The 25,191-nt window shown below is 45.3% G+C and overlaps 1 protein-coding gene across 10 annotated transcripts in view; it reads left to right on the top strand.

Annotated features, from left to right (window-relative positions):
• Positions 1-25,191, top strand: part of HIPK2 (homeodomain interacting protein kinase 2) — a 127,998-nt gene that overhangs the window by 95,968 nt on the left and 6,839 nt on the right. For 3 of the 10 annotated variants that reach the window (XM_071727658.1, XM_071727642.1, XM_071727666.1), the window contains exons 4-13: positions 751-870; positions 1,628-1,714; positions 2,770-2,954; positions 5,321-5,380; positions 6,622-6,784; positions 9,435-9,654; positions 11,127-11,248; positions 16,981-17,123; positions 17,465-17,644; positions 20,253-20,534. In XM_071727658.1, the coding sequence (XP_071583759.1) occupies positions 751-870; positions 1,628-1,714; positions 2,770-2,954; positions 5,321-5,380; positions 6,622-6,784; positions 9,435-9,654; positions 11,127-11,248; positions 16,981-17,123; positions 17,465-17,644; positions 20,253-20,534 (1,562 nt within the window). The remainder of the gene's footprint in view (positions 1-750; positions 871-1,627; positions 1,715-2,769; positions 2,955-5,320; positions 5,381-6,621; positions 6,785-9,434; positions 9,655-11,126; positions 11,249-16,980; positions 17,124-17,464; positions 17,645-20,252; positions 20,535-25,191) is intronic. The other 7 variants (XM_071727703.1, XM_071727694.1, XM_071727722.1 and 4 more) reach the window with 3 other exon arrangements.

Raw genomic sequence — 25,191 nt, 5'->3', positions numbered from 1 at the left:
CAGTCTCTAATTGTGTAATCACAGACCCTTTCTCCTTTGAATAAATAAATTAAAGTATGAGATTCTGGAAACACGTGTGTAGCATCTTTTAGCTGTGTCAGTGCCAGCACGGTCATACTCATGGAAGCAACCCAAATAACAGATGAAGTCATTCAGGCAATAGGGATGAATTATTTTACATATCACGAAGGTGTCAGTTCATGTGAGAGTGTATTTCATCTGAATGAGAGTGTATTTCATCTGAGTTCAAAGATAGTCAGTTCATAGTCATCCGTTTTCAACTTCAAACTGCTCTTAGGAAAGGGCCTGTGCTCGTCTGGGGGAAAACCAGCGAACATTAGAGCACAAATATCAGATTGTTGACATTACCTCTCAGAGAGCAGGGTGTGACATAAAAAGGTGCAAAGCAGTGAAACACCCCATTGAAATCTCAGTATAAGCCTTTCTCTTTCACCTCTAAAACCTGGGGACTTTCTTCCCTTTATCCAGAGGCTTTGTGGGAGCATACTGTAAGCGTGAGTTTCCACTGACATCCATAATAACTGGAGGGATGCCCTACAGGAATTCTGTTTCTTCTCATTCTTTGCATTAAGGGTTTAGGTTTGGGGTTTTTTTTTGTGCGAAGTCTAACTACATGCTACATTTTCTCTTTATTTGTTCTATTGTTTTAAACGCCTCTTCCACTACTTCAAGGGAGGCCTCCAAAGATCTTCACAGCATGCACAGTGACCTCTCATCCTTCTCTTACAGATTCGCTATATTTCACAGACACAGGGCTTACCAGCAGAGTATTTGTTAAGTGCAGGGACGAAGACTACGAGATTTTTCAACAGGGATACAGACTCACCATATCCTTTGTGGAGGCTGAAGGTAGGAAGATGTTTCCTTGTTTCTTTTACCTTGCCGTTGATGGTTGGAAGTGAAGATGCAGTCAGGTCCCCTCAGAGCCTATGTCTCTGCTTTTAGAATTGCATCACAAATGTTGGAGTGGATATAGCCAAGATAAAACTGCCATCCCCAAAGTTTGCAGCTCTTAGCTCACCTGCTTGGCACTGCTTTGTGGGAAATTTGAGTTCAGAGTTGACCTGGGAATCTCAATGAACTGATGTGCAGTTTAAACAAAACATGGTCTAGACAGACTTTGCTCTAATATCTAATGCATTGAAGGGAAAAAAAACAAACAAACAAAAAAACAAACAAACAAACAAAAAAACAATATAAAAATATATTACTTCTAATGGTTAAAACCACTAGTGATGCAAGTGAGCCTTAGGTCTCTGGTACCAGTGTGTTGGGTGTATTCAGTCCCCAAGGAGAGAGGTCAGCAGGCTTCTAGCTGTAAGCATGGGATGCTGAGACTCAGGCTGGAGTGGGTATAAGAGACCTTTGGGACTCCCACCATAGATGGGAGAATCCTCTAAAGTGAAAAAGAAGATAAGAAATCACCTTGTGACACAAAAGCTGTCATATAAGCGCAGCAGAGAATAGTGTACATGTTACCTGGTCAGGTGAGAGAGACACAGAGGTCTCTGATGAGAGCAGGGTAAAGCAGAAGCTGGAAGTGGCATGTAACCTGCAGCTGATTGCAGGGCAGTTCTGGTCAATGCCTGTCTCCTGTTCTGTGCAGACACCAGAAGATCATGAGGCAGAGACGGGGATTAAGTCGAAGGAAGCAAGAAAGTATATTTTCAACTGTTTGGATGATATGGCACAGGTAAGAGCATTGGGAAGTAACCAGCAAGACTGCCTCACATGCTTTAGGACAGCTGTAGCAACAAGGAACTACATGATTTCTGTCTGCACCTGAGTAATATGAAGATTATGCCCACCAAATCAGCACCAAATTATGTGCTGTTTTGTAGGGGCAACTGCACACAGGGCCACAAGGCCTCAATGTGCTGTAGTAAAGCAGTCTTGGAAAATGGCTAAGTCACATCTCTGGCTGTCAAAATCCTATGTTTTCTCTTGTCTCTCCAGTGCTCCTTTCTGCAGCCACTGCCAAGTCACTCACCTCTCTGTGCTTAATGCTTCTGCTTGTGAAACAGTGACAATGGAAATAATCGCCATGGCTGCAGAAGAGCATGCTCACTGGAAAACGTGGGGAAACAGGGAGTGCTAATTCACTGTGTTGATTCTATGTGGTTGTGAAAGTTTATTCCAGCATAACCACTCCTGCCACTGGAGTTTGTGCTAGAAGACAAACTAGGGCACAAAACTGGTACGAGCTCCAGTCTGTACTAGCAAAGTCTAGACATTATAGCATTCACAAGTAAACATACAGCAATGGAGGACTGCATAGATAGATGAAATAACATGAAAGTTTTTTTTCCTGGCACCTGATACATGAATGGTGTGTTTTCCTTAAACCTGCTGACATTTTAAATTTGTTTTATATATCTTTGTTTTGCTGACAGGACATATATAATTAAGTATCTGATAGCACAGTCTTTTATATGATAAATATACTGATTATCAGAGCTTGCCTGCTACCACATGGAAGCTGTTCATCTTCAGTGGAGGGTGACTAAGTGTTTCATTAGCCACTGACCCAAGCAAGCTGAACACTTAACAGTCTGTCTGGAGATCTGACATGCACAAGCCAGCTGACAAGCCACCCCGGAGTCTTCTGTGTGACTTCAGCAGCTCCCCCTTTAGATAGAGAGGCTTGAAGGGCGTGTGCTCCAACAAGGATTAAACACCAGAGACCTGCTAGAGACCTGACCATCTGCTCTTTCCCTCTAGCCCTCACCCTTGTCCTTTCTCCTTCAGGTGAACATGACAACAGATTTGGAAGGAAGTGATATGTTGGTGGAAAAGGCAGACCGGCGGGAGTTTATAGATCTGTTAAAGAAGATGTTGACGATAGATGCAGATAAGAGAATAACACCCATTGAAACTCTGAACCATCCTTTTGTCACCATGACACACTTGCTCGATTTCCCTCACAGCACACAGTACGTGGCTTTCATTTCCTGGGGTTTTGAATTGGGGGATGAAGAGGAGAACTGGTTGTGGTAGAGACCAGTCTGCGGAGCATTATTGCAATGCTTAAGGCTTAAGTGTAAATCCTTTTCTGGGTAAAAAAAAACCAGGATTGCCAACTCTTCAGGTTACAAGAATTGTGTTGTAAAATTTGAAACAGTACGGAGTGTGCTACATTCATTATGTAAATATTAAATAATTAGATATGTTTGCATTAAAATGCAGAAGACATTATGCAATTAGTGCTGGAAATATCAGTATATCTCAAAGTAATACAGTCCTGATTGTTACTGCAGTAATCAACCAGATCTGCAGTGGAGAGCTGACACTTCCTCCTAGAACCTTCCTATCTTGCAGGGATCAATTTGAGGCTGTTTGCTTTTTAAGGGAAGAGCTTTTTCTCCAGCAGGCTGGTTTTACAGGCACAGGCATCAGGCCAAGGAGGCCAGTTTTAGGCTTTGTTGTTGCCTGCCTGTGTGACCTTAAACACCTTGCTCTGACCTCAGCTGACACATATGTGGAATGGAGATGGACTCCCTGTGGAGATGGGAAGTGTCATGCCTCCAAGGCTGACCCCCTTCTCTCCTAAGGCTTCCTCAGGGACCCCAGCAGCCTGCAATGCAGGAAATGTGCACACAAAATGTTGCTCTTGTCTCCTGGGGAGTTCACACAGGGCCAGGCCTCCCAGGTGTAAGTGGAGGCAGATACATAGCAAGAGTTTTCCCAAAGCCTACAGGACAACTACCTTTGAACTTCCTCGTCTACAGCACTTTGTAGTTCAAGGTGCTTTGTCAGGATGTCCCTTCACCACTGGGAAAACACAGTTGAGTTACTGGCACAACACTGTACTTCAGTGATGGGTGCCAGGTGCATGGGTATTTAAAGGCTGTGGGGAGCTCAGGTACAAAATAAAGGGGACTGCTTAAGAAGCCATAGAATGTGTAGGCATGGGTCCTGCAGACCAACAGGTTACTGTGTGTCACTGTTCCTGCCCATATGTGTGCTAGTACCTGCAGTATTTCAAGTTCATTTAAGGTAGTTTTCCCTCTGAGAAGAACCTGTAGCTGCCATTTTGTTACATTTATCACAAGATAAGAGCAGCTGCTTACCAGAAGGTAGCAGGTGCACGATCTCTGTACACCCAGACTTACCCTGCACAGACATCTTTGAGCATTGTTATCTGTAAGTAGACAGTAAGTGATAAACGTAATGAAAACAAGATGGGGGATTATTGTACCAAACAGAGAGGAAGTAAGTTTCATATAAAAACACTCATAAATTTTAAAAACTAAAGTATTTTTTTTGCAGGGTTAGCATCACATACAAAGGTTTTTTAATTTGCAACAGTCCTTTTTACTATGCAACATCTGATTGTGTAAGATAGGAGAGATTTGTGGTGTAATGCATTGCCATCAGAAATCTTTCCACTAACACAGCAGACCATAATCGCATCTTCATTTTTTAAGTGCTCACTTGTGGCTGCTCAGGCAAAGCCCCAGAAAGGTTGAAAATATCAATTGGGGCCAATAGCAATGAGAATTCCACCTGAATAAAAAAAATTCAACATCAGGTGTCTGAATACTAAATACTGTGCCCAGCCGGGTGCGTAACCCCACACAGCCCCTCCATGGTGGAAGCAGTGATTGGTAAAGAGAGCAATAAGCTGTAACCAGCGTGGCAAGTCAATGGAAATTTTGTCAGTGATTGCCTGTGGTTTTGAGAATAGAAACTTCAAAGCCTTGAGAGATGCAGGGAGTTGTAATCTCTCTTGAAAGTAAATTAGGCAGCAGAGAAAGCGAGAATATATGGAAGATGTAGCTTCTGGAAAGAATCTCTGCTGTGTCATTTCTGAAAGGCTGCAAGTTTGAGCATCCTCAAGAGGGGCTATTCTGCACACTTCCAAGCAAAGACCAAAGACAGTTTAGCTCCCCATTTCAGATATCTAACTGCCTGACTCTCAAATTGTTGGGTATTCCTCAGTCTTTCTGTCCAATGTGCTTTGTTTCTGCCTTTTTTCCCTCCTCTTTTTTTCAAAATAAAGGCAGAGAATGCAGTACTACATTAGCAGAGATTATACCTTGTTGTATGAAACAGTTTGGTAACCTGCACAGTTTACCACGTACAGAATATGTTTCTTTCCAGGGCTTTCTACTTTTTGGAGGGAGAGCTATATTCATAGTTAACTGGAAAAATATGCAGTCGAATGGTCTTCTACATTTACTTGATAAGCGTTTGATTTTTCTAAATGTTCTGCGACTTACAGGTGTTTCATAGTCCTTTAAGTGAATGCACATAATGTGCAGCTGTGCACAATGTCCTGAGCCTGTCTTGTCTGCAGGTGTTTATGGCACAGATCCAGTTCTCAAGATATTACCTGTAAGAGAAGAAAGATGATCATGTGAGTAAGAGGCAAGACAGGGATAAAAAGATCTAAGCCCTCTTCCTGAACAACCCTAGGGATCATTTGAGCTTGTTCCCTTAAAAGTTATGTGAGGATGTGTTTACCTCCCCTACCTCTTAACAGCCTAGATCATAACAAAAGAAATTATGCATACAGCTGATTATTTTACAGCTACAGCTGATTTTCATTGCTTGTATTTTGATTTTTATGGATTGAAGCAATGGAAATAAAATAAATGCCCTTATACTTCTTTTAGATGTGTTTCAGACTCTGAGATTACATTTGTAAACCTCTGTATGCTTTGGTATCCCAATTGTATAAATGAAATACCAGCAGTTTCACGTACCAGACACCAATACTGTTCTAGAAATGAGAAAGTATTTCATCTCCTTTACTGGGGATAGAAAATACAGTACTTCTCGAAATTTCCATTACTAGATCAATAACATTTAAAGGGAAGTCTATGTACAGGAAGAAGCTGTAATCTTCCCCCCACAAAGATCCAGTCCTCAGTCTTGAGAAAAACTCAGAACCTGGTTCCCTTGGGATGTTGATGAATCTGATTTGGTGTAACCTTTTGCAGTATGAATTGTCCCATTGAATGCGAGAGGACAGATCATGTGCTTTAAGATAAGCATCTGTAGAAGTGTTTAGCCAGGCAGGGGCAACGTTTTAAATGCTTGGCTCGACTCAGGTCTCTGGGAGCTACTTTTCAAAACGAAAAAGTAAGATTTTTCAAGGGTCTCAGTGACCAGGAATAGTAAAATTCTTCCTAGCAAAGGACTTGTAAGGTTTATGATGAGGCAGAAAGCATGAGCTGTCTTGTCCTCTCATGCTCAATTATCAGAAAAAATGGTATTTTCCTTTCTTGTTCTCAGTCTCTTTCACCCTTAGAATAGCCAGTTCAGGGTTTTGTTTTTTTTTGCCCTGCCACCTGAAGACTGACATTTACTTGCTGTCTGTGACTTATGTTGGAATGCTCAGCCCTATAGGAGCACCCAGGAGTCTCAGAGCAGCCGCTCTCCCCTTGACACCCATTTGGCCCTCTTCTCTACAGGGTTAATCAGACTCTCACTGGTTAAGAGAGAGCTGCATAAAATAGCAAAGGGCTTTAAGAGGCTAGAACATGCCAAGCCTGCTGTTGAGAACTAACGCAGGGCCAGCTTGATGAACTGTTGCCTGTGTTGTTCAGTTGGTTGATTTTCTCCCCCTTATTTGTGCCCCTTCTCCTTCCACAGCGTCAAGTCCTGCTTCCAGAACATGGAGATCTGCAAGAGGCGGGTGAATATGTACGACACAGTGAACCAGAGCAAGACACCATTCATCACCCATGTAGCCCCAAGCACATCGACCAACTTGACCATGACTTTTAACAACCAGTTGAACACAGTCCACAACCAGGTAAGAACATTGATCAGAAGCAGCCAGCACTTAAAACATCTACTTCAGTAGAGTCTAGTAGGTGAAAAGCAGAGCAGCATCCCATTTGACATGCCTAAAAAGTGATGGTACTTTTTCACTCTCCTTCCTCTGCTTTACCTCATTCTCTTTGCTTCAGGGAAGTGGTAATCTTGTGACATTTTGTGTGATGGTGAAATGTAGCCCTCATTGTTTATGTTGTAATTGGGGGTGATAAATCCTGCTTATTTGGGAAGTTGCTATGGGGAAAAGCTCATTAGTCCATTCATGCAGCAAGCAGGACTGCACTCCCTGGGTCTGGCAGAAGTGTCTGTGATCTTACAGCACTTCTTCATATTGAGATTGAAGTAAAAATTATCATAAACCATTCTGTAACAGATCCAGCACTGTAACCCATCGACAGGAAAGAAGAGTTCAGCGGTAATGTTTATTCTCGTTTTACTTCAGGTGCCACAGTTCATCTGGGGACCCTGTGCACACAGCCCCACTCCTAACACGTTGCACTCTACATTGGTGGGCTCTGGCTTTGTAGTCGTGCTTTGGACTCTTGTATTAGTTTTACATGCCCCAGTGTTGGGGGGTGCTGTGTTCACAAATTTTATCTGACTCGTAGGCTAAGCTGTTTACTGAGCATTACAACAGTGAAAGGAAACTCCCCAAGGATAGCACTCTGAGAGACTGAGGCTGAAGAAATAGCTACTGTCTTTTAAGCCTTTGGGAACAGGATGCTCAAGATTCACTCCAGAGATTGCAGGTAGCATTGTGGAAATGGAGCCTGGAAAGGAAGGGAACAAAAAGAGTGTGCATGTGCAGGGTGTTCCTGTGTCACTCAGAAAACCAGACTTCATGGTTCAGTTCTCGATTTATGTGATCACAGAAAGTCTTTTGGAACTTTGGTCTTTTTGAATTAAGCAAAACCAGATAGACAGGTCATGGCTTGGTATGATAGGATACTAGTTAGAAAAGCTGATTGCCTTTCTTGGCTGTTTTGGAGATGCTGGCAAAATAAATATATGCTACATGGTCCCCTGGGCCCCAGCTGCAGGGCAGACACCACAGTTGTACCTAGCAATTGCTAGTAGGAAATGCAGACTTGCTTTTGTTTCCTCACAACTCACTCAATGATAAGATCTGTTGTTGGATCAGGAGGTCCATGATAATCTCTGAATTCCCATAAAGGGTGGGGAAGGGTGTTTTGAGCAGAACCAGAATCTCCAGTGTTCCTAGAAGAAGCAGTAGAAACATTTCCAGAGAGAGTGTTTTAATTTGAACAAGCTCTAAACCTTTCACTGTTCCCTTCTCTGTACCACTCATCTTGGCTCTCTGGTACTCCCTATCTCTGCAAAATATCTGGTGATTGCCTCCTTCCAGTAATGGCTCCTGAGATTAGGATTGTGGGGGCTCTCGTGCTTGCTGCCCAGTGTGTTGCACAGGGGAACAGCTTGCACTTCTCTGCCTCTGCAGAGAGAGGTGGAGGAAGAAAGGTTTTTCATTGCATCCCTCACGTCTGTGGTTGTGGCTGTGGCAGCACAGCCCAGGTACCCTTTCTGGACCCAGGGGCAACCAGGGTAGCACAAAATACTGAGCCTGCTTCTTCCTGCACCGTTGATCAAAGCCTCAGCCTGGGTTCATACATGCAACAAGAAAATGTTGTGTCACTTATCTCCATCAAGGATGCTGGGGCATTTGGATGGAGATGAAAGGCAGGCTCTGGTCTAGTAGAACCAAGGTCTCTAAATGGTAAGAGCATATTTTTATAGAGCTGTGGCATAGCTGTGTAGGGGTTGTTTGCCAGCAACTGTTGCAGACTCAGTCCAAGTAAAATACAAGTCAACCTTAGATTTCTAGATGTTTTGCAGAGCACTGGGCTTATTCTTTTGGCTTTGCAACTTCTACTTCTTGGAGTTTCTTCTCTAAGAGATTTTGATGTCAAGACCCACAAAGTTTGGGTTTTGAAAGTACTGTTGTTAACTACAATTATGCCTTCAAATTCAAAACATGGTTCTAGGGGCATCTAATATCTTAGACAGAAGGAAGAGGAAAGGATGGAATGAGTCTCCTCTCTTAGGACAAGGCTTTGCAGGGTGTGGAGGTGCTGAGTTTCTTTTACTTGAGAAATGTGAGCTGCTTCTAAAGCTGTGAGCATAATGAGAGAACAGCGTGATTTGGAGATGGTAGCATTTTCTGAACCTGTCTTCATCATGCTGCAAATCAGAGACAGTTGGGCAATAAATGGGGCTACAGTTCTGCTTTGGAGAGCAGACTGTGTCTCCAAGCAGTGCACAGCAGAGCTGTATGGCTGGAGATCCTGTGGCATGGACCAGCTGCAGTTACTCGGGCAGATCGTGTTCCTTTCTCCATCGCTGCCCTTGCTTCTGTGCTCCTCAGTTTCCTGTTTTACCCTTTTGTTTGGCTTCAGTTTGCTGTTTTTGTTTTTGTTTTTGCTTTTTTTTTTATTTATTTAATTTCTTTTTACTTTATCTTACACTATTTTACTTTTTTACTTTATTTTTTGGATTTTGCTTCTTCCAGCCTACCCATCTCCCTCATTTTTTTATTTTTCATTTTTTGTTTGTTTTCTTTTGTTTCGTTTGTTTGTTTGTTTTTGTTTTAACTCCCATCATTCCTTTAGACCACCAACCTGGCTCCCACCTCCTCCAGTGCCACTATTTCCTTAGCCAACCCCGAGGTCTCCATACTAAATTACCAATCTGCACTCTACCAGCCCTCAGCGGCGTCCATGGCTGCGGTGGCCCAGCGGAGCATGCCTCTGCAGACAGGAACAGCGCAGATCTGTGCCCGGCCTGACCCCTTCCAGCAAGCTCTCATTGTCTGCCCACCAGGCTTCCAAGGTAAGTAAAAGCCTCACCAGGTCTTGGCCAGTCACTGCTCCCTCCCCACTGCCACTTCATCTGGCTCTTGGTGGAAACAAAACTTCATTAGCGCAGATCATAGGGTAGAAAAGTTGCTGGCTTAGTAAATCAGAGCAATGAGGTTGCTGCAGATGGAAATGTTTGTAACAACAGAGGAGACTGGTTGGAGATGGCTGGTTTAAAGCAAAGGGTGAGGCACCGAGAAGGAGCTGGGGGCAGATGATGTGATATTTGTCAACCTTTGCCCTGAACTGAGCTTGGGGCTCTTTTGCCTCGCTTTGGTAAACTTGAAAACTTGTCCCCAGAACAGTGTTTACTCAGTGCATAAATGGTGGGCTCATCACTGCTCAGTGATTCAGTTGGTAAAAGGTGGACTCAGGGGGTTAATGGAGCAGGAAGTGTGATGCTGGTGGAGATGAGTGTTTGCCCCCATTAATAGATGCTTGTGGCCCTTTATCAATACAATTCCTTTAGCTACAGCCCTGCTGCAAGCACCTTTGCCTGTGTAAGACAGTGGCAGAGATACCATACTGTCAGACAGGTGATGATCAGATTTAGGCACTTGTCCCTCTCTGGGCATTACATGCTGTAACAATTTGGAATAACTAGCCAGGTATCTGTAGGAAGTGGTCTACATAGACTTTGCTTCAGCTGGTGCATCTTCTGCTCCTCGTTTCTACAAGCCTGCCTGTGCAGCAGTCTCTAGGTGCTTGTTAAATGTTCTGCAAGATTATCAAAGCTCTTTTGAACTACAGGAGTTTAGCTAGACCTCTTCTACATAGTAAAAATGCATCTCAAGGGTTTGACTTCAGAAATGTATGCTAACATTTTCTGCTTGCTATCTTGAGAAAGCTCTCAAGCAGGAGTAGCACAGGCTGTACCATGCACTAAGGTGATGGAGAAAGGAAGCTTCCTGCAGCTCCACTGGGCTAATGCGTGGCTGAGTCAGCAGTGACTGGGTTTGGGGTTTGCTAGATTACACAGTCAAATCAGAGCCTTTTAAATAACAGTTCTGAGAAGCTGTGCAATAGGAAATCATCTATCCTCATCAAGGCTGAGGGAGCAGGGAGTTCTGGATTCCTGTCTCACTTCAGTCTAAAGAGATAATTCCCACATAGCAATGGGTTTTGGCTGGAAAGGACCCTTCTCTGTTGTCAAATCCCTGTACATGTATTGAGATTTTTCCCAGACATTCAAGGTACCTTAAAAATATTAATTCAGTTAATCTTTAAAGTCTTTGAAAATGTCTTTTCACATATATCATATTTATGAACACTTGATAAGCATGTCTGGGCTAGGGTAGAATATGTGGGACTCGGAGAGCCTGATTTTTTGGAGGGACTGAATACTGCAATTTAAGTGGACATCAGCGAGTGCCTTTAGACATCTCTGAAAACCAAACCCCTGTTCTTAGCAGTGCTAATGCTGTGCCTTCTGTGCTGGTTGAACAGGGTTACAAGCCTCCCCTTCGAAGCATGCTGGGTATTCAGTTCGGATGGAGAACGCTGTTCCCATTGTCACTCAGGCTCCTGGGGCGCAGCCTCTTCAGATCCAGCCGGGACTCCTCGCACAGGTAAGAAGCCCTGAAGGCACCAAGCCTGGCAGGTGTTTTGTGTGTTGTTTAGCTCTGAAGGCTGAGGAGAGTGTATTTCTCTGAGAGCCTTCTGTGCTGCAGTTTAAAGACTTGGACAGGCATATTAATTTTCTACATCTTTCTCTGAAATGTCCAAACCTCTCCCAGTTCATTGCTCAGCTCAAAGGCTACATTGGAGCGGCAAAAGCCTTCGTAAAGACCTTCTTTCCTTCTGCTTCTCCAGTAGAGTCAATGAGAAGCCTCAGGGGAAGCTGTGTCAAGCCTCTGCTGAGGAGGAACCAGTGAAAAACTTACTGCATCCTCCTGAACTCCCAGTTTTAGTGGTAGTGTGTGGCCAGGAGTTGTGCTGGTGAATTGCATGCTGCCAATAAATACCTTTCATGCTTTTAAGTTTGCTCCCTTACGTTTTATGAGTGTCTTGGCTTAGTGGCATTAGAGCTGCCCCTCTGCTCTTAAGTTATGGGTTATATCTCGTGGGCAAAGGCGAGGACCCCATAGCCAAGGAGCTCTCCTTGTCAGCATCACTTGTTGGCACAATTACCTGAAATACACTCACAGGAAAAGCATGGTTCCTCCCAGATAAAAACCCAAACAGGAATAGATACTACTGATGACACAAGGGGAACTCCAGCTCCCCAAAATGCATAAGCAATTCATTCCTCCTTGTGCTTGCTTTAGTGAATACTCCCCTAATGGTGTTCAGCTGATGCCATGATGGAACTTTTGCTGAAATTAGGTATGTTTCTGGCAAAAAAAAAAAAAAAAAAAAAAAGCACCTGGGACACTTAGTATCAAGTTGCGTGGCCTTAAAAAGATGATCTACAAGTCAAAATGTGCAGGCCCCTGATGGAGGGTTGGTTGGTCTGCCATGCCCTGGTTAATGCCAGCATGGTGTATGCAGTCAGGTGCCAATAGACTTGGGGGTTTATGCCTGTGCATTGCTGGGGTAAAGCTGTGGGTGCAGTTGCCTTTCTTTGCCATCTGCCAGTCTTGCTTATCTGGTGAAGATGGATCAAAACACAGCTTGAAGCCTGCATGATTTCTGTTAGCTAAAGTGCCCTGCCCCTTCCCAACAGCAGGGAAGGGCTGTCTGAAACACTGAACCTATCTCAGTTGCAGCTTCTAACAACCTACCTGGGCCACCTCTCTTGTTTGTTTGGAAAGCAGAGCCTAAGAGGCAGGGGAAACAAAAACAATGGCAAAGTGAGAAGCAGTCTGTGCAGGCACGGTTGTAAGCACCTATTGCTTGTGTAAGAAGTCAGCCAAGGCAGTTGGTGAAGGAGGTGACAGAGCTTAGCATGCTCCCACCATTCTGCTCAGCCTCCTTAGGTGCACTTTTGCACAGGGCTTGATGGGGTGAGGTTGGGTCCGAAGCATCCCAAAAGCAGCAGAATCCCAAAGATTCGGGACCTCCTGTTCCTTCTTTCTTCTCAAGGTTGCCTTTTTGGGGTCACCACACAGTCTACGGGAGGGAAGGAGTGTTTGGGAAGAGTTTTGCTGTGAGTTTCTGTGCTGCCCCTGCTACATGAGCTCTCCTTTCATGGGCTGCTTCTCGTACTTTCTGCTGACATTTTATTCCCTGTCACTTCCACAAGGGAGTTTAAGATATTTCTGAGAACACTCCTCACTTGCGTAGATTTTTTTTTTTTTTTTATTTGATAAAAGAGGGGCAGTCTGCCTGTTGATCTATCTGTCTGTCTCACATGATGAGCAATGCTAGTTGCTGCTCTGATGGCAAGGCACTCTGATTGATGCCAGTGGCATCTGGTGTCCGCAGGCCTCGCTCAGTTCAGGCTGAGCAGCTGGTCTGATAAACAAATCTGTACCCAATTCCAGTTTCCTGAATGGAAAAACACAGGTTCTTTGTAATGCATTGTAGTCACATCTGATCTCGGAGTGTCTGCATGTCTCCCTTTCAGCAGAGATCTATTCCTCTCATGCACAGCTGCTTATCTAATGCTCTTCAGGCTGGACTGTGCAGTTGTTCCAACTACTAGAAGGACTGTCCCCAGCAGAGAGCTGTAGCACCTCCAGAGCCCACTTCTGTCTTTCCACCCAGCTTATTTGTCCCCCTGATCAGGCATGATGCATGCAGCTCCTTGTGCTTCCAGCACTGTGTAGGCCATCAGGCTTTCTCCCCTGCCCAGCACACGGCTCAGGTTGTGGTGCTTACCCAATGTCAGGATAGCTGTGGCTGGCAAAGCCTTACTGCATCAAAGCAATGCTGGTGTCCAGCTCTCCCTGAGCTTCTTCTACTAGACCAAAAGTCCCAGAGGAAGAACAGTGGAATGAGCTGCAGGAACTGGAAGGACCCACGCAGAGACAGTGGGATATTTTGAGCATCATCTGTGGCAGCTGTATGTCTGTGACATGCAGCTAGAACAGAGCAAGCAGCCTTCAAGACGCAGAGCCAGTGGTGAAAGTAACTTATTTGTAACTTTTCTAGGTCTGTTTTCTCCCTCCCAAGCAAAAGTGCTATACACTGTATGCACAGAGACTAGTGAAAGGAGACTGATCCTGTCTTTACCAATAGCTCTCTGCAGCTTCAGATCTGAAAAGAGACAAAGCTGTAGAGTTTTCTGGCAGACTTTCATGACATGGCCCAGAAATGTCCCCTGTCCTTGAATAAGTCTGAATTCTTGATTTTCTCTCTTTTTTAACTCCTTCCCAACAACACTTCTTCCCATGGAGGTCTTGCCACTGGCTTTCAGAACACCCTTATTCTGTTAGTAACTGATGTTCTGCATCCCAAGCAGGAGCTCTGTTGTGCTGGGCAGCCCACCACATCCCAAGCACAGGGGCCAACACGGTGCTCCACCACAGCAGCACAATTTCTCAGTAATGCAATAACTGAGAACAGGCTGCAGCTGCTGGCACAAGTCTCCCATGTGTAAGCACAGTGCACTATGGTAGTGGATCAGCCTAGACAAGTCTTATCTGCAGATTAAATGATTCAGTGGTCCTTACCTAATAAGTGAGGAATTTGTGCCTGCACCCTGACGCTGCATCTAAATTTATGCACTGCAGTCAGAAAGGGAGCTCAGATTTGTTCAGTTCTCTTCCTGAAAAAAAAGGAAGCAGTTTTCTCTACAAGTAAATCCAGGTAGTCCCCAGGGACTGACTGCAACAGTAGTTTTGTCTCCTCTTTTAAATTAAAGCTGGGGGGGAAAAAAAAGGTTTCTTCCTTCCCTGATCTTTTTGTGTGTTTGCCTCTTCCTCCTACCTGCTCCAAGCAGCAGTTAAGCTGGTGGTTGTGGCTCCTGAGATACAGAGCTCACAGGAGTCCTCTGATTGTTCCTCCATTTCAGACGTTCTTTTAATCTAACTCAGCAACATGGAAAATTACAAGCCACTCAAACTTTTGAGCAGAACTGGGGAAAGGTTTTTATTTATTTGTGGTGTTTGGGCTTTGGTTGTAGTTTCTTTTTGGGGGGGTTGTTTACTGGGGGGGGTAGGAGGTGATGATTATGGGGATAGTTAACAGGATTCTTATGAAAATGGAGATGGGGACAAATACAGGCTTGGAAGAAGCCTGCCCTCTTTAAAATTTAGCCTCCCTAGAGCTTTGAGCAGTCCAGACTAGTGGTGTCATTTGGGAATAAGGAGAGCTGTAGCTAGTACCTCTGTGTTTCCCAGTCCAGGCACTGAGAAGCTGCCAGTGGCAGCTCTCAGAGAGCAGAGCAAAGACAGTTTCCCAAGTTGAAAATCCAATCATCTGTCTCGTGTTTGGAGTCACTGGAGCGAGACGGCCTGAGTCATGCCTGTGGCAGCTCGGCTGGAGGGATAGTTGCATAGCAGAGTGATGGCTCAACTCATAGAGCAGAGATTTCCACCCCTGCAAGGGGGACACCCACTCAGAAAAAGTCAGAGTGCACACAGAGAAGGCAACCAGGCAGTGTGCCTGCACAGCTACACTCTGCTTTGGCCAAGGGTCTTCTGGTGAGTTGGACAAAGGACATGTGCAAAGGATCTGACACTGTCCCATATGACATTCTGATCTCTAAACTGGAACGATACGGAATTTGATGGATGGACCACTCCTTGGTTAAGGAACCTGCTGGATGGTCACACCCAAACAATTGTGATCAGTGGTTCAGTGTCCAAATGGAGATGTGTGACAAGTGGTGTTCCTCAAGGGCAGGGTTGTACTCAGGCCAGTGCTGTTTAACATCTTTATTGGTGACATGGACAGTGGAATCGAATGCACCCTCAGCAAGTTTGCTGATGACACCAAACTGTGTGGTGAAGTCAACATGATAGAGGGAAGGGATGCCATCTAGAGGGACCTTGACAAGCTTGAGAAGTGGACTTATGCAAACTGCATGAAGTTCAACAAGGCTAAGTGCAAGGTTCTGCACCTGAGTCGAGGCAATCCCAGCGCTAATAGAGGTTATGAGGAGAAAGGATTGCAGATAGCTCTGAGGAGAAGGACTTTGGGGGTGGTGGTAGACCAGAAGCTCAATATGAGCCATAAATGTGTGCTTGTGGCTCAAAAATTCATCTGGGTCCTGAGCTCCATCAAAATAAGCACAGACAGCCAGTCAAGGGAGGTAATTCTGCCCTTCTACTCTGCTCTTGTGAGATCCCACCTGGAGTACTGTGTCCAGTTCTGGAGTCCCCAACATAAGAAGGTCATGGAGCTCCTGGAACATGTCCAGAGGAGAGACACTAAAATGATCAGAGGGCTGGAGCACCTCCCCTAAAAAGACAGGCAAAAGAAGTTGGGGTTGTTCAGCCTGGAAAAAAGGAGGCTCCATGGTGACCTTATAGCAGCTTTCCAATATCTGAAGGGGGCCTACAGTAAAGTTGGGGTAGGGCTTTTTGCATGGGTGTGTAGTGAGAAGACAAAGGGAAGTGGTTTCAAACTTGAGGAGGGGAGATTTAGGTTAGACATTAGGAAGAAATTCTTTAATTTGAGGGTCGTGAGACACTGGAAGAGGTTGCCCAAGGCCGTTGTGGCTGCCCTTCCCTTGAAGTGTTCAAGGCCAAGTTGGTTGGGGCCTTGAGCTACGTGGTCTAGTGGAAGGTGTCCCTGCCCATGCAGGAGGGTTGGAACCAGATGATCTCTAAGTACCCTTCCAACTCAAACCATTCTGTGATTCTGTGATTCTCTAACTGGGCTGCTTGGCCTGTGCAGGAAGATGTTTCTCCCAAGGAGAGCACTTGGTGACCAATACTAACTCCCTTTTGATATCCCCATATTCCTCTTTTTTTTCCTCCACACAAAAGCCCTGTAGCTCCTTTCTCTTTCCTGATCCTCGAAAAGTTCATTCTCCTTTCAAGTTCCTTTAGGTTCCTAAAGTCCTTTAGGTCCCATTGCTGTGGGAGAGGGTAAGTAATAATGGCACCGTACCACCCGTCAGATCTGGAGAGTCAAAATTAAAAGGGTTCTGAAGAGTTTGATGTCTGGTTTGAAAATCTGATAAGTTTCTATCCCTCTTATTCCGAGTTTAACCTGAAGCACAGATACTGCTTTGGACAGCAGGGTTGCTTTTTTTTCCTCTCTTTTGTGCTCTCTGTATTGATAACTTTTCAAACTGCTTTTCCTGTGGTTTCCTAGCGGTATATGTCATCTATGACTGAAAAATGGTAGAAGCTCAGTATTTTGACCATGGTCATCATTAGTATCCCCCAGCTGAGCACGGATGACCACCACACTCCTCAGCGTATGAGGCCTCTTGTTACGAAATTGTTTTCCCTCTGTCCGACAGCAAGCGTGGCCCAGCGGCACCCAGCAGATCCTGCTCCCTCCCGCCTGGCAGCAGCTGACCGGGGTGGCCACCCACACTTCTGTCCAGCACGCCACCGTCATCCCAGAGTCCATGGCAGGAACCCAGCCGCTGGCAGATTGGAGGTAAATTGGTGGCACTTAGGAGGCTCCCTTGAAGGTACCCAGCGGTGCTGGAGGAGGCGTGAGGCTGGGAGGGATGGGGTCCTGCGAGGCTGCAGAAGCAAAGAAGAGAAGGGTAGGGAGGCTGCAGCCTGGCATTGCCTGTCTGGTGGCTACGGGCAGCTTCTTCCATAGCTTCTCTCCTTGAAGCCATGCCTGCATCACTCCCTTCAGTCTATTCTCCTGAGGGGAATCGGGAGCCCAAGGCGCCCTGGATGAGGGCACCTCGGTGGGAGCCTGCGAAGGAGCCGTCCGGAGGGCTGCCGGTTGCATGTTAAACGCGTGCCCGTCTCCTCCCTTTGCAGAAACACCCACGCTCACGGCAGCCATTACAACCCCATCATGCAGCAGCCGGCGCTGCTGGCCAGCCACGTGGCTCTGCCCGCCGCCCAGCCCGTCAACGTGGGTGTTGCTCACGTCATGCGCCAGCCGCCCACCGCTGCCACCAGCGCCAGGAAGAGCAAGCAGCACCCCTCGGCACCCCGGTGAGTGTCCGGGCCGTGGCTTAGGTCGTGGCGTGGCATTGAGGAGGCAGGAGGCCCTGCCTCGGGTGGGTGTGAATGCAGCCCTGCACCACGGACGCGCTGATGAGGGCGGTGGTGAAGTTTCTTCCACCACCCACTGGCGATGAGATGGCGCTTTTTGTTGAGTGGGTTCTTTGCTGTTTTGCCTCTCTCCCACCTAGGTCAAGAGAGTGGGGTGTAAGAGGGAGTCAGGCACACCGTATACCCAGTGAGCTTTGTTTTGTCTGGGAGTTAGTGGCTGGAGTGGGTGCAGGGTGGGAGATTCAGGCCCTGTTCATACAGCTCCTTACGCCACTGTGATTACCTAAGGCCTTGTAGTCACCATAATTAAAAATATAACGATGTTCTCAGGCCAGTGTGGCAGTGCCTGGTTGCCAGACCTTTTCTTCCCACATCATCTCAAAGTGCTCCTGAGGTGCAGTGTCTGCATTTCCACAGCGTAGCTGGTGGACCTCCAGGGGACCACATCTTCAGGAACATGTACCTGATGTGTGCACACAAGATCTGGCTTTTCAAAAGCAGTGGGGTGATGACCTGTCTTCTGAGCTGTAAGGCCACACACAGTGGAGAAGTGGGGTGGCTTTACATCACCCTCAAGCTCTCTAGCTCCTAATGTGGGTGGTTGGCCCCTATCCTCAACAGTACACACCCACAGCAGATGGTCAGACTGGCCTTTTCTAATCATGGCAGCATAAAACAAGGATCATTTTATAACAGCATCTCATACAGGGACAGTCCCTAGACACCTGAATCTATCAACTCTCAGCAGAACTATTTGGCTCTGCAAGGAGGAGACTGAGTTTTGGTTCATGCTATGGAATGTGGCACAACTCAAACTGTAGGATGATTGTGGTGCCTGTCACGGCCCCGTGATCTTGCCTAGAGGACAAGGCTATTTAAGATGTATGTGTAGCTGTTCTGGGGAAAGTCCTCTGGGCTGTGAAACTAGCGCATTTCTTTATAAAAGCCAAAAATCCAAAACAAAACAAGCCAGCTCAGGGGAGAGAACCAAAATGGGTCACCACTTGTGCAGCAACAAAAACAGAGGAGCTTGTGGTTTTCCTGGGTGACTGGACCAGGGCCAGAGGAACTCTAAGTTCACAACCAATTTGACTCTAGTTAAGAGGCCACTATTTAAATCCTTCCCATTTATGTGCTCTCTAATGTTGCATTTACTTTGGGTGGGCTCCAGCTGTCTTAGTCCATTCCTAATGCAGAGCAGAGGCAGCTATGTCCCCAGCAAGCCAACAAAAGAGAGCAGCCCTGTTGCAACCAGTGTGCCTGTGCAGGGCCTCCCTTTCTCCTTCCCTCTCCTGGGGCAGGGTGGCAGCATCCAGGCAGAACTGGCCACTTTCAGAGCAACTGGATTTTTACAGCTTCATTAATTGTCATTCTTTGGTAGCCAAATGAGGAACTCTTCTCCTTTGGAGATGAGGGTACTCCATGCTGCTCATTGGTATTCAAAAAGCACTGCAAATGCTACTGTGCAGCATTTGTTATGCAAAAGACCCTCTGTAAGTTGGTATAGTGCTATACTTCCAGAATGACTTCCTTTTGATGGATGCCACCTATTCCTTTTGTTAGCTTTCAAGCCAAGCTTGAAGGGGCAGCCCAGGCCCCAGGGTAGAACAAAGCCAGAACTTTTGTCTTTTTCCTTTTTGAATCTGCAAGTGTTCTGCAATAGGCAGAAGAAATAACAAGAAATACAAGGAAGAAAGAAGATGTGGGAAATGAGTGAAATAGGTTTTAATCACTGTAAATATTCTCACCTGCAGATCTGTGCTGCACTGGTTGATAGACAGGTTTTGTGTTCAGATCCCTGGTCCAAGTGGGTCCTTTTCAACTACCAGGCAGGGAAGCGGGAGCAGGAAGACTGGGGGGAAAAAACAGGACTTGGGAATGTTTTTCTACTACATTTAAAAAATACTGTTCTTTTCTTTCTGATTTATATGTGCTATGTCTGCTGTCTCACGTGGGAATGAAATGGAACTGATTGTATGTCCTCCCATCTATGTGCTCTCAAGCATGGTACTCCACTGCCCGAGAGGATGAAGCATTGAGCAGGAAAATATTAGTTGAAAAGATTCTTTAACTGAAAATTAGATTTTCAGCAAAGAGCAGCGTTCCTGATAAATGATTGTTGTTTTCTACAACAAATTCTAATTTTACCTTTAACTTTTTGCAGCCAAAAAATACTTGGTTGTGGTGTATCCATCACAAGAGAAAGAGGTGATCATTTGTGTCCTTCCTCCTGCAGCAGCCATACTGTGCCCACCTGTGTTTTGTATGTCTGGGCTGGGTGACTCTGCCTCCCAGTGCAAACTCCTGAGAGGCAGCATTTCTCGTTCGGAAATTTCTAGGGAAAACAAAATGGCATTTTTTTACTAGAAAAAAATACTTCTCAGCCAATTATATCACTAAGTCATGTGAGGCACTCTGTCCTTGGAAGACGTGACTGGACCCCATAAATCAGTGCCACAGAACCAGAGGCCAGGGATCAAAAGCCACGGTGACGGGCAGCATAAGCAAACCGGGGTTCTAACCGACTGCCCGCCTTTCCCGTTCCCAGAAACCCATCCACCTATGAAGTTTCATCCTCTCAATCCATCAGCTCGCCTCAGCGGTCCAAACGAGTGAAGGAGAACACCCCTCCCCGCTGTGCCATGGTGCACAACAGCCCTGCCTGCAGCACCTCCGTCACCTGCGGCTGGGGCGACGTGGCCACCAGCACGACGCGGGAGCGGCAGCGGCAGACGATCGTCATCCCCGACACCCCGAGCCCCGCAGTGAGTGTCATCACTATCAGCAGCGACACAGATGAAGAGGAGGAGCAGAAGCATGCACCCACCAGGTGAGCAGGGGCTCTGTGCTTTTCTCTGCGTGCAGGAGAGTCCGGAGGCAGAGCTGGAGCACCCCAGGAGCTGCTGAGGTGCTCCCAGGAGTTATGGTTGGGTCTCATCAACCAGGACAACTTTTGTTTGAGAGGAAAAGTGGTGGCAAGGCTGAAATGCTAACTGAGGGCTCAGAAAACTTAAGTGATGTTCCCTGCTGTGCTGTGCATTGCTGTGTGACCTTGGAGATGTGTAGTGGTCTCTCTGTGCCATTGCTTGTGTAAGAGGAAATGATAGTTTTCTCTGTCTCAAAGGACTGTTGAAAGGAGACTTTACAGACCTATGGTAATGACCACCTTTAATTCAAATAGCTGTTTAAAAACACCACAAAAGGGGGGGCTTGGGAGGAAGGTAGCTTAAAATTGTTCTTTTGCTTTCCAAGTGATCCAGGCATCTCTAAAGAGCATTTAATGACAGGTTCCATATGTGCTGTTTTCTGTAAAAAGGTCCCAAGAATGGCTAATGATTCTGTCAGAAACATTCAATAATGGTAAATATCTTGCAAGGGGTTTTCTCAGTTCTGGTTGTGTTGCCAAAACATCCCTGAACTATTGTCTTAAGTGGCAGAAACTGATGGCTCTTTGACTGACTGCAGGTGGGTGACTGAGCTTGGCCTTCAAGAATTGAGACACCTAAGTAAACAGTGTGGCCTAAACCAGCTGCAACTGCTGGTCTTCTGCTGTGGATTAGAGAGAAGTCCTTAATTTTCTAGGAGTGTCTTCTCAGCACTTTTCATCAGAGGCACTTACTCTAAGTTTCCCAACTGATGCCAGTCACTCTGCTTTAAAAGTTGGAGAGAAATAGCCGTGCAAACAGATTAATAATTCTAGCATCTTTATGTTGATGACTGAGCAAGGAGCTTTTTAACTTGAGCCCTCCAGTATTGTTATGAGAGAACTATTATATTTTTTTTTTATGTAGGACATGCTCCACAGTCAATTCTCCTTTAATCACTGGAGATACATGTCTATATCTCTGCATCTCTGCACGCTGGTGATAAGTGGAGCACTGCAAATGGGCACAGAACAGATGAGATGCATTTAGCCTCAAGGATCTACAAATCTGTAAAGAGGACTCATATGATTCAGGCATTTAGGGCTGAAATTCCAACCTGCCTCCCGACAGCCACCGCTGCTTCCTGCTCTCCTTTTCCCCTACCAGTGAACTCCACCAGGCAGCCAGAGCTCAGTTCCCCTTATGTTCAGACTTGCCACAGATTATGCCATGGTTATGCAGAAAACTTAAGGTTCTGATGTTGGGCAGCATGAAGAGAACAGGGATCTCAAGGGTCATGGCAGCTGGAAGTCTCAATGGCATGTGTCATTGCAAGCATGTTTACCCATGCTGCTGGGCCCAGGCTTCGAGGAATCACGTGCAAATACTTCTATTTACTACCTGGGTATCATCTTGGGTCTAGAGGCAGGGGCAGGGAGGGAAGAGCTGGGCTCCTGCAGCTGCTTCAGCTAAAGGTTGCCTCCTCCATCTCATCTTTGCACCCATCCGACCAGTTTCTTCACTCAGCACCTCTCTGTGGAGACAGACAGAACAACGTTCTGGGAAATGCCTGTAAATCAAGTTGGGAGTTTGGGGTATTTAAATATTCAGGTCTGAGTAGGGTTTAGGAATGTTGTCCCAGGAGCCAGACTTACATAAACAAACTGGCTTTGATATGACTAAAGCATATTCAGGACATGTTCCTGCCTGGGATCAGATCCCTGGCTACTTTTTGTATCCATATGGCATATCTATACTGAGTGCCAGAGCAGTAGCATTCCTGGAAGGCCAAAGCTTAAGATCTAGATTTAATTTCTGAACCATGTAGAGATAGTTTGCACAGACACAGGCTGTTCTTGGGCACCTTTTGGAATTGCCTGTGCAGATGTAAGCAAAGCAAATGGAGAATTAAACGTAGAGACACAGTTGGAAAACACCATGTCCAGACTGAGAATTTTTGGTTAAAGTCTCCAGGAGAGTGATACCGACTTGCTCAGAGCATTTTGACCTGGACATATCTAAGACCAGATTCTCAGCTGGAGTAAGAATGTAGCTTCCTGTCAAGGAAGTCCCATCAGCATTTAATGCCAATGTACTTCCCTGTTTCTGAAGCTGAGGTCTATTTCATTGAAAAAACATCACATTTAGGAAAGTACCTCCAACTTTTCTTACATACTTTCTTGGCTTCAAGAAAAATTAGAGTAACAGTGAATTCTGTGCCTTTCTCTAATCATTGCCCAAATATTCAGGATCTGAGTCTAAAACTGTGCACAGAATGCATTGTCTTGCTGATATTTATACAAATACTAGCCTGTTGGGCAATAGCTGTGGTACAAGGGTGAAAAATAAGGAATAACTTGAAGCATGTGATTGGTCCTAACAATATTAGCATTTTCTAGATTAGAAAACAGAAATCATACAGCACTTGACAGATCAAAGTTAATTACATGATTCCCACTTATCTGTAGCAGTGATGTCTTTGCATTCACTGGTGCTGGATCAGCTCCTGAATTTGCCACAGCACTTCCTTTTCTTATTTCCTGTGAGACTGGAGATTTCTCTTTGACCCACGAGGCTAAAAATTGTTATTAAAGCTTCCTATGTCTGTGAGAAGTAGTAGCTCCTTTGACCATGGAAGGAGTTCACAAGTCTCAGTTTAAGAAGGGGTGGTAATGCTGATAAAATATGACACTGCTGATGCAGTGAAGGAGCCCTACAGCTTGGATTTACTCCAGCAGAAAAGCCTCTCTGTAATACCAGAGCAGCAGAGAGAGCTTTTCTAGCACAGGGAATGCAACTTTTTTATTGGTGAAAGAAAAATCTGAAGAATTCAGTGTTATATAGGCAGAATTTTCCTTTTTCTAATGAAAAGCACAGATGTTCAAGTAGGATGTTTATGAAATGCCAGCTGACCAGACAGGCAGGACAGCACGTTGCTTGTTCTTTGCTCACATGTGTTTTTCCCGTGTTGATGAGCCTATCATGGTGTAATCTTTTTAAATCAATAGTAATCTGAAAATGTAAGGCTCCTGTTGGGTGAAGGTGCTGGGGAGGTGGTGGAGGGTGGGCTCTGAGGGACCTGCTCTATGGAGTCTTGTCTAAGGGGGCCATCTGCTGGGCCCCAGCCCCATGCCTGGGGTGAAATCACAGCTGAGGGCCCTCACAGCTTGTCAGGGACAGTCCTCAAAGAAATGGTCAGATTTTCAGGGGTCAACTTCCTGATTAAAAGATTTGGTTTGTTAAAACCAAGGCTTTTTGTAGGCCACGTTGCATTTTTAATAGCAATATCCCCAGCACAGTGAAATCTGGGGAAGATTCAAGACTCCTAAAAGGTTTAGTAAGGGGAAGAAAGCATTAGGTGATCAGATAATTAAGGGGAAGACTTCTTTTCTGGTTTAATGGAGTGGTTTCTTCTTCTTCTTCCAAAATGTAAGGAAGCAAGTTTTGAAACAGTCAATATAAAAAGGGAACATTTTTGCCAGCCAAAACTGTTTTTACCTGGTTTCTGATGCCCACAAGGTTTTGCATGTGACATTTTGCCCCATAGAACATTTGAAAAAAAATTGTATATAAAAAGCATTACATGGACAGGAAACAGTTTTTTGACCCTGTTTATTTATCACCAGTGAACTTCTAGACTGTCAGTTCAGGATCCTTTACAAAAAGACTCTATAGGCCAAAGAGATGTTTGCTGTTCTGCTGTTATTTATTCTGGAAAGAATTTAGGTTTAATTATTACCTGTAAAGCACTGAAGAGAGTAAAAATAGAGCACAGACTTCATATTTTTCTTATAAATTTATTCTTCTTAAGTTTCTCTGCTTGCTCTAGCAAGAAAGTGAGGCAAACAGACAGACCAACAGTGCAGTTGCAGAAATCAGAGCACATACTCAGCAAGTAGTAGGGGTTAGGTAGTCCCTAGTATGCAGCTTTACAACATAAACATAAATTAACATAAATTCTCCCTTGAATAAATATTTCTGAAGCTTGGAAGTGGAGAAAAAACAAAGCGACAATTTAAAAGGCAGAGCAAAGAGGTGCAAGTGCACCCTGGGGTGGCTGAATTGTGTCTGGGAATGAGGGACAGCACACGTGGTCCTGCAGGAGGCATGCATAGGGCTATGCTGTCTGTACAACTAGGGGTATTATTATTGTTATTGTTATTATTATTATTATTATTATTATTATTATTATTATTATTATTATTATTATTTACTATCCATGGCCGTGGACAAGGGCCATCTCACAGAGCATGGCAGGAGGAAGGGCTAGAAGGAAAGGCAGTGGAGGTGACTGCTGTGATGTTGCCCAGATGACTTCCCACCCAAGTAATGACTGCAAGAGTCAAGAAAAACATTACTACTTTCATAAAACAATACCACGATGGCCTTGAGGTGTGTGGTTTTGAGGGTGCTTCCACCCTAAAGAGGCAGGAGAGCCCCTCACATCCCCACTGCCTGCTCTGCTTGCACTGGTATCATCTGTAGCACATCTCCAGCTTGGATTTCCAGGGATCCTCACAGTAATCACTGTCTTCAAGGCTGAGATTGAGGCCTCTGATCATTTGCTTTACCAGGTAAAACTGCCCATTGTCAAGTGCCAGCAACCCTGAGGGAAAATTCATA

Source organism: Heliangelus exortis, chromosome 1 (assembly GCF_036169615.1).
Source record: "Heliangelus exortis chromosome 1, bHelExo1.hap1, whole genome shotgun sequence".
Lineage (NCBI taxonomy): Eukaryota > Metazoa > Chordata > Aves > Apodiformes > Trochilidae > Heliangelus > Heliangelus exortis.
The sequence above is the reverse complement of the archived record's forward strand: the minus strand, read 5'-3'. Positions and strand labels throughout refer to the sequence as shown.